Source organism: Callithrix jacchus, chromosome 15, assembly GCF_049354715.1.
Source record: "Callithrix jacchus isolate 240 chromosome 15, calJac240_pri, whole genome shotgun sequence".
Taxonomy (NCBI): Eukaryota; Metazoa; Chordata; class Mammalia; order Primates; family Cebidae; genus Callithrix; species Callithrix jacchus.
Window position 1 is genome coordinate 13,620,262 of NC_133516.1, and position 16,380 is coordinate 13,636,641.

A 16,380-nucleotide genomic window follows, 5' to 3' on the forward strand; every position below is an offset into this window, starting at 1 on the left:
GAGAGGTAGGGCAACAGCTTGTTCCAGCCCAACCTGCTGCTCCCCATTCCATCATTTGACCTGTGGCAGTTTGAATCTGTAAAGGGATCACTCCTCAGCCCTAGGCTGGTCTGGGATGAAGAGGGGTCGAGAGTCCCAGTGCACATATTGGGCAGCCTTTTTTTTTTTTTTTAAGATGGATTTTCGATCTTGTCGCCCAGGCTGGACTGCAATGGCATGATCTCGGTTCACCACAACCTCTGCCTCCCAGGTTCAAATGATTCTCCTGCCTCAGCCTCCCAGGTAGCTGGGACTACAGGCATGCACCGCCATGCTCGGCTAATTTTGTATTTTTAGTAGAGATGGAGTTTTGCTGTGTTGGTCAGGCTGGTATTGGGCAGCTTCTTTTTTTTCATAATGCCTGCTCAGGCATCAGGGCGTTGATAAGTAAGTACTTTGAGTCTTGGGGTAGAAGGGCTTGCAGGGACTCTCAAGGCCATCAGACAACCCACCCCACCCACGACTTTCACCGTTTCATAGACACGAAAACCAGGGAAGGGAAGTGACGTGACCCACTGCTTGTTGGCTGATGGACAGTATGAGCAGTGTGCCAAGTGTGAGTGCCGAAGCCTCAGAGACCCAGAGGGAGAATGCGCTGGAGACACAGGGGCTGCAGGCAGAGAAGGGGATGAGGTGGGAGGGTGGGAGGAAGGAGGAAACTGTTAGAGGCAGCAGCAAGGTCTGCCCGAGGGCTGGGAGCATGGAACCAAGTCTTCAGGTGGAGACCCTGAGGCGTCATCACCAGAGCCCTCAAGTACTCAGACGTCAACCCGTCAACCCGCTGCATCTGGACTCTTCTCAAATGAAGCAAGAGAAAAGCAGGATCTCTGTAGTGAAGAAGGAAAAATGGTGCTGGCGAGAATACCCGGAGGAGGAACCTGCTGGCTTTAAAGCAGGGAGGAGCCTTCGTCCCTCCTGGGGTGAGTAGGGGCGCCTTTCATCTCCTTCTCCCCGCCCCCTCCGCTTCCCCCTCCGCGCCCTTCCCCACATCGTTCTGCCTGCTGGACCTCCAGGCATCAGCCTCTATCACCCTTGTCAGGGCCTGCAGATAAGGTGGCAGTTGGTGGCCAGATTAGATGGGAGTAGCATTCCACTGCCCCCTCTTTTGGTGGCATCCCCGCCTGTAGGACTCCATGCAGGGACAACTCTATTCATAGAGCCAGAACTCCCAGTGAGAGTTCTAGAATGTCCCAGAGCCTCTGGCTGAGCCAGCTCCAGGGAGAGCGTGACAAGCAGGTATCCTGGACAGAGGCCTCTGGAGAGCAGATGAGCCTGCAGGAATGAGGGGCCTGACTGCACGCGTGGCCCTTCCCCCTGCCCCTCTGCAGCACGGCCGTTTTTCATAGCACCTTTAGTGGAAAGGAAAGCATGTTTTTCTAACTCCTTGGAACTCTGAGCTATGTAAACAATAGAGATAGAGTTGGAACAAAGATCACCTCCAGGGCAGATAGCTGCAGCAGAAACCCCTGCGGGGGGAGGCCAAGACTCCTCGGTGTTTAACAGCACAAAAGCTCAGATACTAGGGAAGTGTCGGTGTGCTGGGCTTTCGCTCCAGGGCTGCGAGGTCTTCATCTGGGGGGCAGTGAAGGGGAAAGCTCGCACCCGGTGAGCTGCCCGGCACCCCTCCTACTCCCCGATATCTAATACATCCTTCCCAAGGTGCATGGACCAGACACAGTGGAAGTGAGCTCAGTTGACCCAGGCACCCTGGCAGGGCCTGTGGCGGGCTTACTGTTCCTCACTGGAGGCCTTTGGGGTTCTAGGCCACTCTTAGGTAGTGATGGGAGGGCAGTGTGCTCAGGTCTGCCTGACAGGTGGGGATCTGTGACTGTCCCCAGAAGCCCAGTGCTACACTGGGTCCTTAGGGACTTCACTGCCCTGCTGGCCGCCTCCTCCCTGTGAGGCACCATTGACTCCAGGGAGCCCTCTCTGAACCCCAAGGCTGCACCCCGGGGTGCCTAGCTTCGCTGTGTGCCCTGCATGGCACCCTGTCATACTCAGAGCTTGTCATCTTGAGTCTATCTCCTGAAGACAGGTATCTGTGCACACTTCCATATATAGTAGGTGTTCAATAAATGCTTATTGGACAGAACAGGGCATCTCTAGGCCAGGCCTGGTGTCCCTAGTCAGAACGGCTTTAGTGGGAGCCCAGTCCTCCGGCCTTAGCTGCCCTTGGCCCAGGGGGTCCAGTGCGGGAGAGGCCAGGGTGGTCAGAGAATGCACTGCCCTTCAGTCCAGCCCTGGGTTCTTTCCCACGTCACGGCCAGATCCCATCTCCTCTTCACCACACAGTGCTGTGGCTACCACATTCTCTCCTCCCTGGCAGATGCTGTGCGGGATGTGTGTGTAGTCAGGTTGTGGGGAGAGGACTTTTTGAACAAACAGCCCATGGCCCTAGTCGGTGCCCAGGCTCACCACACCCCCATCCCCACCCCCTCCACCCCAGGCCAAAGTGGCTTGCTGGACCATGTGACCAGGAACCAGCAGAATTCATTTTGCAAAAAAGGATTTGGTGCTCTGCCTCTCACCCTTGAGCTGGGCCAGAGAGCGCCTGTGTGCCCCTCCTGCTCTCCCTCCCTCTTGGGCCTTTCACCCCCTAATCCACTGAGTGGGGAGCCATCACGTGGGCCCCCAGCTCTCGACAGGAAGCTGTTGGCACCGCTGACTCGCAGGACTGGCTCCCTCACCGCCAGGGAGGCAGGCTGCCGTCCCCCAGCCCGGCTCCGGCTCACTGAAACCCAACTCTTCCTTCCAGCTGCAGCTCGAAAGAGCCCCTGGCCAGCATTCCCCAGGGACCCTGCAGCCTGCAGATCTCACGGTCAGGGAATTTTCCCTGTGCAGTGTTCCAAGCCAGCAGAGCCTCCAGAACAAAGGGAAGAGAGACAGGGACCATCTCTTCCTATCCCCCCCATCGGGGGCAAGAAAGACCCAGCCCACAGAGGGTGCTCCCCGGATCCGAGGGAAAGGTATACCCAGAGGACAAAGACCACCCTTCCTGGGAGGCCCTCGCCTCGGGAAGCACTGTCTGCAGGAGCCAGGCCCAGGGAGATTCGCAGCAGTCCCCGTTTCTTCCAGCTCTTCCGCCCCAGGGAGGAAAGTGACCTATACTGGCCCTGACATCCTGAGGACGGTGGGTGTCAGGAGGCCTGTGTCCGAATCTGCGGCTGCGCAGAAGGGGACTGTTGCTGGTCAGTGAGAGGCACCAGTCCAAAACCCAGTGATTCCCTTCCCTGGGGAGAAGGCAATTTACAAAAGAAAAGTGATTTTGTTGTTGTTGTTTTGCGGTCCCTAAGAACTATTTGAACTATTCTTCAAATTCAGATAATAAACTGCTGTCGAGCAGCAGCCCTGGTAACCGTACAACAGAGCAGACAGGAACCTGCCACCAGCCTTGGTTCCAGCTCTGATGTCATCATGAACTAGCTACGTGGCTGGTCTAGCTCTAGGAACACCCCAAAGCCATTGCGGCCCTAACAGAATTGACTTTAACGAACTTCTCTGAGCCTCATTTTTTCTCACCTGTAAGATGGGACTAATACTGTTTACCACGCCTACCTTCATTCATTTAGCAACATTAAGTACCAGTGATGTGCCAGGCGCTAAGTCTGCTGCTGGAAGCTGAAAAAATATACATTAACTAATGGGTATGAAGGCGCTGGGAAAGCTGAAATGCTGAAATAAATAGATAAGGACCAGCTGTAATGATCTCATTAACTTTCTGGGAATGGGGCTGCTAAAGCGATTTTTAAAGTTCTTAAAAACAGTTCAGTAAGCCAGGCCCGTCTCTGTAATCTGGCCTGCACTATTTATTTGCTTAGCAAACCGTTTCTTCATAGATAGTGCAGAAGGAAAGGCTTCAGACCAGCCTGAGGCAGAATTTCTCCCAAATTCAGCGTGAGTGGGGTCTGAATTAATTAGGTCTTTCTGTAGCTTAATGTATAAACCTGGGCTCAGGAAATTTGGCCTTTAAAGCAGGTGCCCTTTCAAATGAGTGAGTTTCATGTGACTATTTTAACTTCAGCTTCATTACCCTTTATGGGCTGCAGGGGTGGCGTCGGGAGCAGGCAGGCGGGATGTGGTGTGAGTCTGCTTCCATGAATGGGGAGCCGAAGGAACCGTAAAACAGCCTCTGAGTCCTCCACAGCCTTCTCCCAAACAGGGCCTGCCACGGTGACCTGCCCACCTCCCCACGGAGGTAAATTCATACTTGCAGGCCCCGTCTGGGGTCTCCTCCAGTCTCAGGTGAGGGCAAGGGCCAAGGCTCCCAGGCCTACTTGTGGGGCTGGTCACCTGCTGGGGTTTCCTCCTTTGACCTCTCTGTCCTTGAATTTCTTGTTCTAGCTCACTGGTAGCCTCCAAACTCGCAGCATCAGAGCGCTGTGTCAGGATACGCTCTCAGGAACCCACAGTTATTCCCTACTGCCTGAAAGTGCTCAGCCCCCCACCTGCTCTTATCATCTGCCTGGGATGCTCCAGGTCACCTGTCCCTTTAGATATTCCAGTACGGCAGCCACCAGCCACCCATGACTATGGAGCACTCTGGCCAATCCCAACTGAGGTGGGATGTAAGATACACACCCAGATAATGAAGATTCGGTATGAAAAAAGTAATGTAGGCTGGGCATGGTGGCTCATGCCTGTAATTCCAGCACTTTGGGAGGCTGAGGCAGGCGGATCACCTGAGGTCAGGAGTTCAAGACCAGCCGGGCGAACATGGTGAAACCCCATCTCTACTGAAAATACGAAAATTATCTGAGTGTGGTGGTGGGCACTTGTGGTCCCAGCTACTCCAGAGGCTGAGGCAGGAGAATTGCTTGAACCTGGGAGGTAGAGGTTGCAGTGAGCTGAATTCATGACACTTTACCCAGCCTGGGTGACAGGGCGAGACTCTGTCTCAAAAAAAAAAAAAAAAAAAAAAAAAAAAAAAAAATGAGTAATGTAAACTATCTTATTAATAATGCTTATAAGCTTTATATTGATTACACGTTGAAATGATAATATGGGTATATTGGGTTAAATAGAATATATTAAAATGAATTTCCCCTGATTCTTTTTACATTTTAAATGTGGTTACTAGAACATGCAAAATTACCCATGTGTCTCCCATGTGTGGCTCACAGTAATGTCTCCTGGCCAGTCCGCTCTGGACCATCATGCAGTGAAAGTGCCTGGGCTGGGTGGTGGGCAGATTTCACTTTCTGTGCTACTTTGTAACATTTCTACACCTCTATTTCCTTTTGTTTCCAATGGGATTCAAAGTATCTGCTTTAGGTGATTGCTAGGAGAACTGGATGAGCCAACAGTTGTGAAAGCTACAAGCATGTAGTAGTTAACTGAATACATGTTGGTTTCCTTCCCTGTCCTTTCCAAATCACATTTCAAAATGCCTCGGGCCGGGCACGGTGGCTCACGCCTGTAATCACAGCACTTTGGGAGACCGAGGCGGATGGATCACAAGGTCAAGAGATCGAGACCATCCTGGTCAACATGGTGAAACCTCATCTCTACTAAAAATACAAAAAATTAGCTGGGCACAGTGGTGTCTGCCTGTAATCCCAGCTACTCAGGAGGCTGAGGCAGGAGAATTGCCTGAACCCAGGAGGCGGAGGTTTCGGTGAGCTGAGATCACGCCATTGCACTCCAGCCTGGGTAACAAGAGTGAAACTCCGTCTAAAAAATAAAAAAGCCTCTAGAGCAGTGGTTCTCCCTGGATGCACCCAGAAATCACCTGGGAAGTTTTCTTAAAATATATATATATGCCCAGGTCTGGACTCCATTTTTATTTTTCTTTTCCTTTTTTTTTTGAGACAGAATCTTGTTCTGTTGCCCAGGCTGCAGTGCAGTGGTGTGATCTCAGCTCACTGCAACTTCCACCTCCTGGGTTCAAGCAATTCTGTCTCAGCCTACTGAGTAGCTGGGACTATAGGCATGCGCCACCACGCCTAGCTAATTTTTATATTTTCAGTAGAGACAGGGTTTCACCATGTTGGCCAGACTTGTCTCGAACTCCTGACCTCAGGTGGCCTCCTAAAGTGCTGGGATTACAGGCGTGAGTGGACTCCATGTTTTGTTCTGTTTTGAGATGGAGTTTTGCTCTTGTTGCCCAGGCTAGAGTGCCATGGCATGACCTCGGCTCACCACAACCTCTGCCTCCCAGGTTCAAGTGAGTCTCTTGCCTCAGCCTCCCAAGTAGCTGAGATTACAGGCATGTGCCACCACACCTGGCTAATTTTGTATTTTTAGTAGAGATGGGGTTTCACCATGTTGGTCAGGCTGGTCTCAAACTCTTGATCTCAGGTGATCTGCCCACCTCGGCCTCCCAAAATACTGGTTTACAGGCATGAACCACCTCGCCTGGCCAGACCCTATTCTAAATTGGAGTCAGGGTGGGTTTAATTGATCAGGGTGCGACCTGGGCATCAGCGTAGTTTTCAGGTCTCCAGGTAATCTAATGCATAGCAAGGGTTGAGAATTCCCACCCCAGAAGAACTGATTGCCCCTTTGCCCTCAATGCTCTGACCCCCTTGCTTTATTCTGTCCCTTTCGCGTTTTACATGTGTTTCCTGCTCCTTTATTGATAACCAACTTTCCTGAACGCCCAGCTGAATGCTTTTCTGAACATCTGGCGCTTTATGTATATTGTCTTTAATCCTTATCACAACTCCGAGAGGTAAATTAGATTAACCCCATTCTGCAGATGAAGAAGCTGAGGCTTAGAAAGGTTAAAGTAACTTACTTGTTAAATCAGTGGAGGGGACCCAGGAGGAAGCACTCACCCCCTGGGCAAGCCTGACTCCAAGTGAGAGCCACTGCTCACTAGACTAGACTGCCTTTGTTTTCAGTGGAATCTATACGTCCAGGGCCAGGGGTGCTGTCTTCCTATTTGCAACAGTTCTCAAATGAGGCGTTCAGAAGCCCCTTGATAAATATTGACTAAACCTCAGAGTACCTGTTTCTTTTTTGTTTGTTTGTCTGGTTTTTCTTTGAGATGGAGTCTCGTTCTGTCGCCCAGGCTGGGTGTACAGTGTACAGGCTGGAGTACAGTGGTGTGATCTCGGCTCACTGCAACCCCCGCCTCCTGGATTCAAGTGATTCTCCTGCCTCAGCCTCCTGAGTAGCTGAGATTACAGATGGGCACTACCACGCTCAGCTAATTTTTGTATTTTTAGTAGAGACTTGATTTTACTATGTTGGCCAGGCTGGTCTCGAACTCCTGGCCTCAAGTGATCAGGCTGTCTTGGTTTCCCAAAGTACCAGGATTACAGCCATAAGCCACTGCCTCCTTCCCAGAGTACCTGTTTGAGAGTATCCGTACCCAGGCTGAGAGGCTGGAGAGCCTGCCTCAGGGCACATGAGGATGAAGTTCTGTGCTGCACACAGAGCAGTTTCAGGGCTACCGGGCAGGCCTCTACCAAGTACAGGAAGGCTCTGGAAAGGACAGCTAGCAGATGGGAGAGGCTCCTTGGTTTCTAATGTATCATTCTCCCACATTCAGTCTCTCTTGGCAAGTCTCTGGCCCAGGAGCACTGTTGAGATCACAGGTCCTTCATGGTCAAGAAGGCAAGAGGCCTGACTGGTGGCTCCTGGGTGGGTGGCAGGTGCCCCAACCCCACCCCAGCAGTGCCTGTCCCCCCACCCACTACAGGTCCCATCCCCAATCTGCCAGCACCAAGGGCTGCCTGGATTTTTTGGACCAGCTCTGAGTCCATGGAATTGTACTCTTTTCAAAGTAGGTGGTGTGTTAAAGGCTTGACTCAATGGGATTCAGTTCTTCTACTTTTGTCAGACTTCAAATACAAATGTTCTCAAGTCAGAGGGAAAAGTCTTTGCCTCCAGCCACATGATGGACACTCACCTGCAGCCATTCAAAAGGAGGACAGGGAAACCGCACAGTGGCACGGAAAGACGAGAATGATGGTCACGAAGTGGGGGCAGCATCTGGACCTACATTCTAGAAGTAGCCTAATCACTATTACTAAACATTAAAAAAAGGAAAATAAGAGGTAGGAGAGCGGGTGAGGGTGGGGAATGCGTGAGAATGTTCCCAGCAGTCATGTTATGATGATGAAATCACACAAAGTTCCATTTCTTTTACTTGCCAAATGTTCTGTAATGTGTCTATATGACTTAGAAAAGAGGGAAAGAAAAACTCCTTTGCGGGTAATGCATCCCAACAAAAACCATCGAATCTTCTGTCTCCTCCTCGCCTTCCTAGAAGAGGACAGGAACAGAGGTGGGAGGCTCTGCAAGGCCACTGAAAACCCACCAGGCCCTGCTCCGTGGTGGCGCGGGGGTGGAGGAGGGTGCTGACTCAGTCAGTTTTTCCCACGGCCAGTCTGGCAGTGGAAGACGGAAGGGCTGTATCCTCACCGTAACTGTGCTCCAGGAATGGGGTCCTTTGTGTCCCATGGACAGGTCCCTGTCATTCTGCAGGGAGCAGGAGGGGAAGTGGGAGACCATGGCAGATGTACTTTCCCCTGCTGGGGCTCCTAGTGCCTCTTCTGAGTTCAGAGCCCAGCTCAGAGCAAGCCAACCTCGACCCTTTTCCCAGCCGGCTACAAAGGCAGCCCTGTGGTCTTTGGTGCGTGCAGGGCAGGCGTGTGTCCCCAGCTGCCACTGCTGAGAGTCAACAACTTTCTCTTTTCTCTGAGGCTCTCTCCTCTTCCCGGGGTGGTTGGAGACCCCACCCAGAAGATAGCCCACCCTGCCCTGGCATTTAGAGTTGGTCCCCAGATAAAGGGGGCAGTGGGTAGAGCGGTTATGAGCTTTGGACCCAATCAGACCCTGGTTCAAATCTCGTCCACTTTTGCCACTTACAATGAGCAACCTCAGGAAAATGACAGGCAGTCAGGGCCTCATCTGGAAAATGACACAATGACTCCTGTCTCTCAGGGCTGCCATTAGGGTCAGAGGAGAGAAAGCGGCAGAAAGCACACAGTCTCCACAAACAATAGCTGTTATTGGTGCCTCTGTCTTCCTGGCCCCTCCCAAGCCGGGCTCTTGGGGCAGGGGAAAGACCTTGGACTTGACTTTAGGGACTGACCCCTTTTAATGCTCTGCTCTGGTAGCTGTGTGTCGGGGGCTGGCTTTGGGAAAGCCATGTGACTTCAGGCTGGCTATTTAGACATTTCTTTGTGTCTCTTTGGCTCTGAAGGGGTGAGGTAATCCCTCAGAAGTGCATGTTTCCTGGGGAGAGAATGTCGCTGTTTCTTAGGGAGTTATAATCACTGTCCTGCGGGAGGTTGAATGAGGACTGTGAGGGGCTGACCTTGCCCCCTGCCCACCCTCCTGCTCTGGCCACGCCCCTCCACAGGATCACAGCGGAGTCAGGGGACAGACTCCAGGCTCCAGTGTAGAAGGCTCCAGTAGTGTTTCTCTGAAAAACACACAGGCACTGGGGGTGTTTCTGAGGGGCAGTAGCTGCTTTTACAGACTCACGCAACTGAATAAGCAGAAGCATTGTGTGGCCCTCCAGTGTGGAAACTGCCTTCTCATACCTCGTCTGTTCCTCTGTACAACTACCTCGTAGGTGATTTTATTATCTCCACTTCACAAATGAGGCCCTGAGGTTCAAAAGGGTCAATCATGATGATAGCAGGGAAGTGAGAAAACAATGTCTCCTGACCACACATCCTGGGATTGGGCATGAGTAAGTACAGTAGACATGCACTCCATGGGAAGCCTCCTGGGCTTCTCCCTGCGTGGGGAACCCCGGCACAAGCCTAAAGGAAGTCCTTTTGGTTCTCCTTTCAGTAAAAACAGGGAGCTTTTGATTAAAATGGAGGTGGGAAAACAAGTAGTGCTAGGGGAGGCTGGACACGGTGGCTCATGCCTGTAATCCCAGCACTTTGGATCACCTGAGGTCAGGAGTTCAAGACCAGCCTGGCCAACATGGTGAAATCCCATCTCTACTAAAAATACAAAATTAGCCAGGCATGGTGACACTGCCTGCAGTCCCAGCTACTTGGGAGGCTGACTCAGGAGAATCGCTTGAACCCAGGAGGTGGAGGCTGCAGTGAGTCAAGATCACACCACTGCACTCCAGCCTGGGTGAGAGAATGAGACTCTGTCTCAAAAACAAAACTAAACAAAAGGCGCTGGGTGTGGTGGTCACACCTATAATCCCAGCACTTTGGGACGCTGAGGCAGGTAGATCACCTGAGGTCAGGAGTTCAAGACCAGCCTGGCCAACATGGTGAAACCCCATCTCTACTAAAAATACAAAATTATCCAGGCGTGGCGGCGCTGCCTATAATCCCAGCTACTTGGGAGGCTGAAAAGCAGGAGAAATGCTTGAACCCAGGAGGTGGAGGCTGCAGTTAGCCAAGGTTGTGCCGTTGCAATCCGGTCTGGGTGACAAGAGCAAAACTTGTCTCAAAAAAAAAAAAAAAAAAAAAAAAGAGTGGTGGTAGGCGGTAATCCTCCCCAGGTATTGGGTGTGAGATTAACAGGCTGAGAAGGCAGATGCCTCAGCGTCAAAGGTGGTGGTCTGAGACTAGAGGGCTAGCTGGTACCACACCTGGGCCTCTAAGGTGGTTCCCCAGCAGAAGATGACCTAGTCCTTCCCATAATCCAGCTTCAACCGTCGGGAAAGAGAACCAGGTTTCCTGCTGCTGTGTCCCTTCTATGCATCCTGGCCGTGGGGGAAGAGAAACCTCTGGAAAGGCTTTCCAGGGGCAAGACCCCTGCAGTGCTCAGAGGGGCAGGAAAGGAACGCCCTCTCCTGACTTGAGTCTGGGTCAAGTGTCCATGTTGCCTACCTGCTAGAATGGGAGGGATGGCTGGGGCGGGTTTGCTGAGACCAAGAGAAGGCTGCTGGCAGCCAGTCTGGGCTCGCTTCCCTGCCCTGGGAGGGTGTGGTGGCCCAGGACCCCACTGCCTGTGGGGCCCAAACCCAGTTACAAAGACATGCTTTGAGTCCCTCTAACTTCCAGATTGCTCTGGGGAATGGGGAGGAGGGGAGAAAGGAAGAAAGGGCACCCTAGACGGAGTGTCTTGAAGCCGGCCATCAGTTCAGTTTTGCCACTACCCGTCCCACTGCCTTCAAGGCCGGTCGTGCAGTGCCACTGTTTTCAACAGGAGCAGTAGTAGCCCAAGTGTCGTTCTGCGCAGTCAGCCAACTTCCTGACGTGTAACCCTAGCCGGAGGTCTCCGGGGCCCCTCCCTGGGCGCGGGCAGGCAGGCCCTCAGACTAGTTCCTGGAAACTTTATAGCCCCTCTCTCTGTACTGCTCAGTTCCCCTCTCAGGGACTGCTCAAATAATAAAATACAACATTATAGTAAGAGCGAGCATTTATTGATCGCCTCCTGTAAGCCAGGCACCGTGTAAGGCATTTCACTGATATTATCTCATCAGTTACCACCTTGCCTTGCTTGTTTTATATTCTGCTTGAGAAAGAGGTACAGTGTGTGGAGAGCAGGCATGTCATTTCTAGCTCATTTAATTTGTTGCTGATGGATTGGCCTTCAAAAAGTCATCCCTTTTATGGAAAAAGTAGATTTCACTTACATTGATCTGCTTTGCAGAAAAACTTCCAGAAACTTCAGTTTGAGCCAGGCCCATAGCTGCCTGTGTCCACATCAGGCATGACCTCAACGGTCATGTCACCCATAATTCACAAGCATCTTTCTGGTCCCAGCTGTTCTTCTCATCAAGGAGGCTGTATTTTAGATGCCTGTTTCTCCAGTCTTTCTCCCTCTTGCTCAACAACTGAGGCCTTTCTTGCCAGAATTGGAGGAGCAGAGGTTCTGGGTCCAGCTAAGGAGTGGTGGGACATGGCAGGCGGGTATGGGGCCCTGGGCTGCTGTCCCCGCAGGAGCTGCCAGGAGAGTGGAGGAATCGCAGAGGAGGGCTGTTGGTGGAGTTGGGAAAAGGGAACATTTCTCCAGCTGGTGGCAGGAGCTGGCTAGCCAGAGGCCTTTTTCACGGCCCGGTGCAGTGCGGCTCTTCTGTTTATGAGCTTTGTGAGATTTAGATCACTCTGTGTTAGCCACAGGGTTTGGGGGTCACATCAAAGGTTAGAAAGCTGTGGAAAGAGTTCTTTCCCCATGAATCACACTTCCCAAAAATGTAAATCTCTGAGAGGAGCCAGCTCGCTTTATAGAGCTGGCAGGAGAACGGGGACAGCAAGAACTCCTGGAGAGTTTTTCTAAAGAAACCTCTGGAAGATTGGACAAAGGAATTCTTAGTGAGGAGAGGAGCCAGAGGGGAAAGATGCTGTGGAACCAGATAGATGGATGGGGTTGGGCTTTGGGGTGGGGGCAGCAACAGGGCTTCAGTAGGAACCCTGGCTTGTGCAGTGCGTGACCTGTGCAGCCACACATGGCAGCCTCATCTTTCCTTGCTCCCCCTGGTGCAGCCTCTGGAGGATATAGAATCTGGAGGATTCCTGGGGTCCTATAGAATCCTCCAGATAGTCATAGCTTAAAATGATCTGCCGGGTGCAGTGGCTCATGCCTGTAATCCCAGCACTTTGGGAGGCTGAGAAGGGTGGGTCATAAGGTCAGGAGTTCAAGACCAGCTGGGCCAATATGGTGAAACCCTGTCTCTACTAGTAATACAAAAATCAGCCGGGGTTAGTAGCACGTGCCTCTAATCCCAGCTACTTGGGAAGCTGAGGCAGGAGAATCACTTGAACCCAGGAGGCAGAGGTTGCAGAAAGCCGAGATTGCGTCATTGCACTCCAGCCTGGGCAACAGAGTGAGATTCTGTCTCAAAAAAAAAAAAATTATCCACGTGCCTGTCCACATTTATTCCTGGCCACTCCATAGTTACGTGTTTGAGGACAGAGGCCATGTCTTCTAAGATTTTGCTTTCTAGCCTGGCGCATAGCATATGCTCAAAAAACATTTGCGGAATGAATGAATAAATGTTGTTAAGATAATTCTAACATTTAGGAACTGGTATGGCTAAGCCCAAGCATTGGGAACCAGAGAGAGCTTTGATTTCTTTGAACAAAAAGTATGATCCGAAGACATCAACTCCTTTAAGACCCGGATCAACCACTACCTTTAGGAAGCCCCCCTAATGAAATTTGATTCATTTAGTCCCTCCATTTCTCAAGCACTTACCAGACCCTCAGTCAGGCACCACATGGGGTTCCTTTAAGAAGCCCACAGTCCTGATGGGGTAACAGACAAATGCTCCTGCTACCTGCTGCCAGAATGAAGCGGTTTTAGCTACTGAGAAGGCTTGTGAGAGGCCTGTGAGGGCTACAGGGCCTAGAAAGGGAGCCGCTCACTCACTTTGCCAGAGAGGCAGGCTTCATGGAGGAGGTGATAAGGCAGGGCTTGGAGGGAAAGCAGCCTCAGTTCTGCTCCTATCCAGGTTTTGGCTTTTTAAAAAATTTATCTTTTATTTTTTTTGAGTTTCACTTGTTGCCCAGGCTGGAGTGCAATGGTGCAATCTCGGCTCACTGCAACCTCTACCTCCTGAGTTCAAGCAATTCCACTGCCTCAGCCTTCTGAGCAGCTGGGACTACAGGGCTCCTACCTGCTGCCAGCCTTCCCAGCCAGTCTCCTCTGCCAGGGCTCTAAACATTCCCTCTTCCCCAGGCTTGCCAAGGGTGACACTGCCCATTCCTGCCTACTGGGCTGCAATAGCAGAATACTTTGCCCTCCAGCAATGTGGCTCAGGAGAGGACACGGCTTCATTGTCAACTCTCATCTGCCAGTTCTCAGGCTTAATGTCCCTGAGCCTTACGGTTCTCATCTCATCTGTAAAATGGGAATGACAGCTCTCTCAGAGAAACATAGGCACCGCTGTGTGGCACACACTCAGCTCTGTACCTGCCCCCCAGCTGCTAAGGACAGTGGGGGCTGATAGAAGCCCCTGCCTCCAAAAGCTTCTCACGGTCATGATCAGTCTTGTTCTATGCTGAGGTGAGCAGAGAAAGCTTAATTGTACCCATTTTACATTGAGGAGATTTGGGCTCAGGAAGAATAAGTGACTTGCCCACAGTCACACTGCCCATTAGGAGAGGGCTGGGTGGGACCCCCGAGTTGCAGTCCTGCATTCTGTGGCCCCAGAATAAATGTGCCCACTCTCCCTCCACTGTCAGGGCTTCCCCGCCTTACTGTGCAACCCCGGCTGATTGCCCGACGCTCAGAATACCAGTGTGAAAGCACATACGTTTGGCTCTTTCCACAACCCAAGCAGACCCTTTAGGTGGAGAAGGGTGAGAGGACCCTCCTGATAGGTCATGGGGCAGCCTTGAGACCACACTTCCTCCCTGGGGCCCACTGGGTACTGCAGAAGCCAGTGCCTGGAGCCCCGGGAAGGAGGAGGCTGTGGGTCGCGATTCACATCCTGCACTCCTGAGTCAGCTCAGACCCTGTTCCTTGAGCACCCCAGCCCCTGGCAGGGCTGGCAGCCTCCCTGCCACGCTGCACAGCTCCGCGCCTCTCCTCAGTTCATTCCTTCCAGACACACAGTTGCTGCTCTTTATTTGGATCACTTTTCTGTGTTACGGTATTTGGGTTGTTTTTCCAATCCCTCCCCCAAGCCCTGCCTTTCCCCCATGGCAGGATTCCCAAGAAGACTCGTTTCTGGAGACTGTGCAAGCACATCTGCTCTCTGACTGCAGCGTTCTGAGAGGGCCCTGTCGGGGAGCTCAGGCCTCTGGGAGCCGGGACACGCTGGGCGGGTGGCGGGGGGGCGGCTGGCAGGCAGGGTGCAGGGCCCCTGGCAGTCGAGGCTTGCGGTAGGCACGCTCACTGAGGCAGGCACTGCTGGGCCTGGGGGCCTGAGGCTGCTGCCAAGGTCCTGGAGCCCAGCTCGCCAACTCCCCGGCCCCGCTGGCTGTGGCTGCTGGCGCTCAGCTCCGATATGAGTAGGCCAGACTTGGGGTGACAGAGAAACCAGGAGCCTTCAAAACACCCTGGCCTTCGGGCTCCCTGGGGTGAGCCGATCTGAGGGGTGGGAGTCCCTTGTGTGGTAAGTGTTGGAGTCCACATGGTTGTACCCTCATGTGTGCTAGAAAAAGTGTGGTGGTCGAATGGAGGCTCAGAAGCCACAGGGCCTGGGTTCCATTCCTGACTTTCCCACCAACTGGCTGTGTGAACGTGGGCAAGTTACTGGGAAGGGGATCATAACATACCTCCCTCCGCTGTGGGGGTTAAATGAGTTAATACATGAAAATACTTCCTGGCACATAGTAAGTGGTCAATAAATGTTTTCGCTGTTGTTATTATATGTGCATGAGGATGTGTGTGGAATTTAGTAGATTCGGGTGGTGCTTTTGGACTTTGGAGTGTGAGCATTGCTCCCCAGCTTGCCGAAAGTGCTGGCTTCTGGGCCTCACCGCAGAGATTGTTTCAGCAGATCTTGGGAGGGCTCAGGAATTTACATTTTAATCCAGAGGCCTTGGCGATATTGACATGCTGGTCCAGAGTCTGATCTGGAGTCATCTGAGGTGTCTGGATAAACAGAGCCTTGGGAAGGTTGGGGCGTGTGTGTGCGTGTGTACGTGCGCATGCGTGCGTGCATGTGTGTGTGCGTGCATGCGTGTGTGTGTGTGTTGGTGGCAGGGGCTGCCGGGGTATAAGAAGGATTGGATTATTTCCTAGGCTCTGGTAAATTACTCAGAACTGCTTTGCAAATGGAGCTGCAGACCCATCGAAGGAGTGGAGGGAATGAGGCAGCCCCCCCTCCCCGCAGGAGTCACCCCAGGCAGAGCCTTGGGGCTCTGGGAAGGAAGGGAGGCTGCTGGGGTTTTACAGGGGACTGACAGTCCAACTGAGTAGCTTGGCTTGGAGCTGCCTGGTTTACAGCCTGAGGCACAGCAGATGGCAAGAAGGGTGTGCAATTGCAGCTAGCTCAAGGCCACAATGGCACAAGGGTCTGGGCTCTGACAGCAGGATCTGGAAGAAGAGAGGACCCCTGGATTGAGCAGCTGCGCCCGCCCCCTTCCCCTCAGGTGGGACCTCTAAGCCAATGATGCCAGAGCATCCAAGGCAGCAACTGGGTTCCGTGAGCCCCGAAGCCCCACCAGCAGAACTTCAGATAAGAATCAGGCTCCTGTAAACTCAAGCGCTTGTAGTCTCTTGATTCCTTTTCTTCTGCTTTCTCTCTCAGCAAAGATGTTTTAGAAAAACTTCGTTTTCACTGAGCTCAGAAAAGGAGGAGGTGGGCCCTCCTAAGGCTGGAGAGAGAGAGCTGGTTGCCTGTTGCAGGAGGGAGACTGGGGTCCCACAGGGAACTGATGGTGTGAGGCCTCCCCTTCCAGGGGCAGGCCGGTGGGGGCAGCCGGGAAGGCCTGGTTCTCCCAGCGGGCGTCTCCTTTCAGATGGCGGATTGGATGTGTATGTGCGCGTATGTGAAGGGTGAGTGTGTGTGTATTC

General features: G+C 52.5%; 1 protein-coding gene across 5 annotated transcripts in view; it reads left to right on the top strand.

The window, feature by feature from the left end:
* Nucleotides 1-567: 567 nt before the first annotated feature.
* LOC128929796 (uncharacterized) overlaps nucleotides 568-16,380 on the top strand; it is a 126,180-nt gene continuing 110,367 nt past the window's right edge. For all 5 annotated transcript variants that reach the window (XR_013527169.1, XR_013527171.1, XR_013527172.1 and 2 more), the window contains exon 1: nucleotides 568-959. Coding sequence is in view for 2 of the 5 variants with exons in the window: in XM_078350393.1 (XP_078206519.1) it covers nucleotides 569-959 (391 nt within the window). In the remaining 3 variants the exon portion in view is untranslated. The remainder of the gene's footprint in view (nucleotides 960-16,380) is intronic.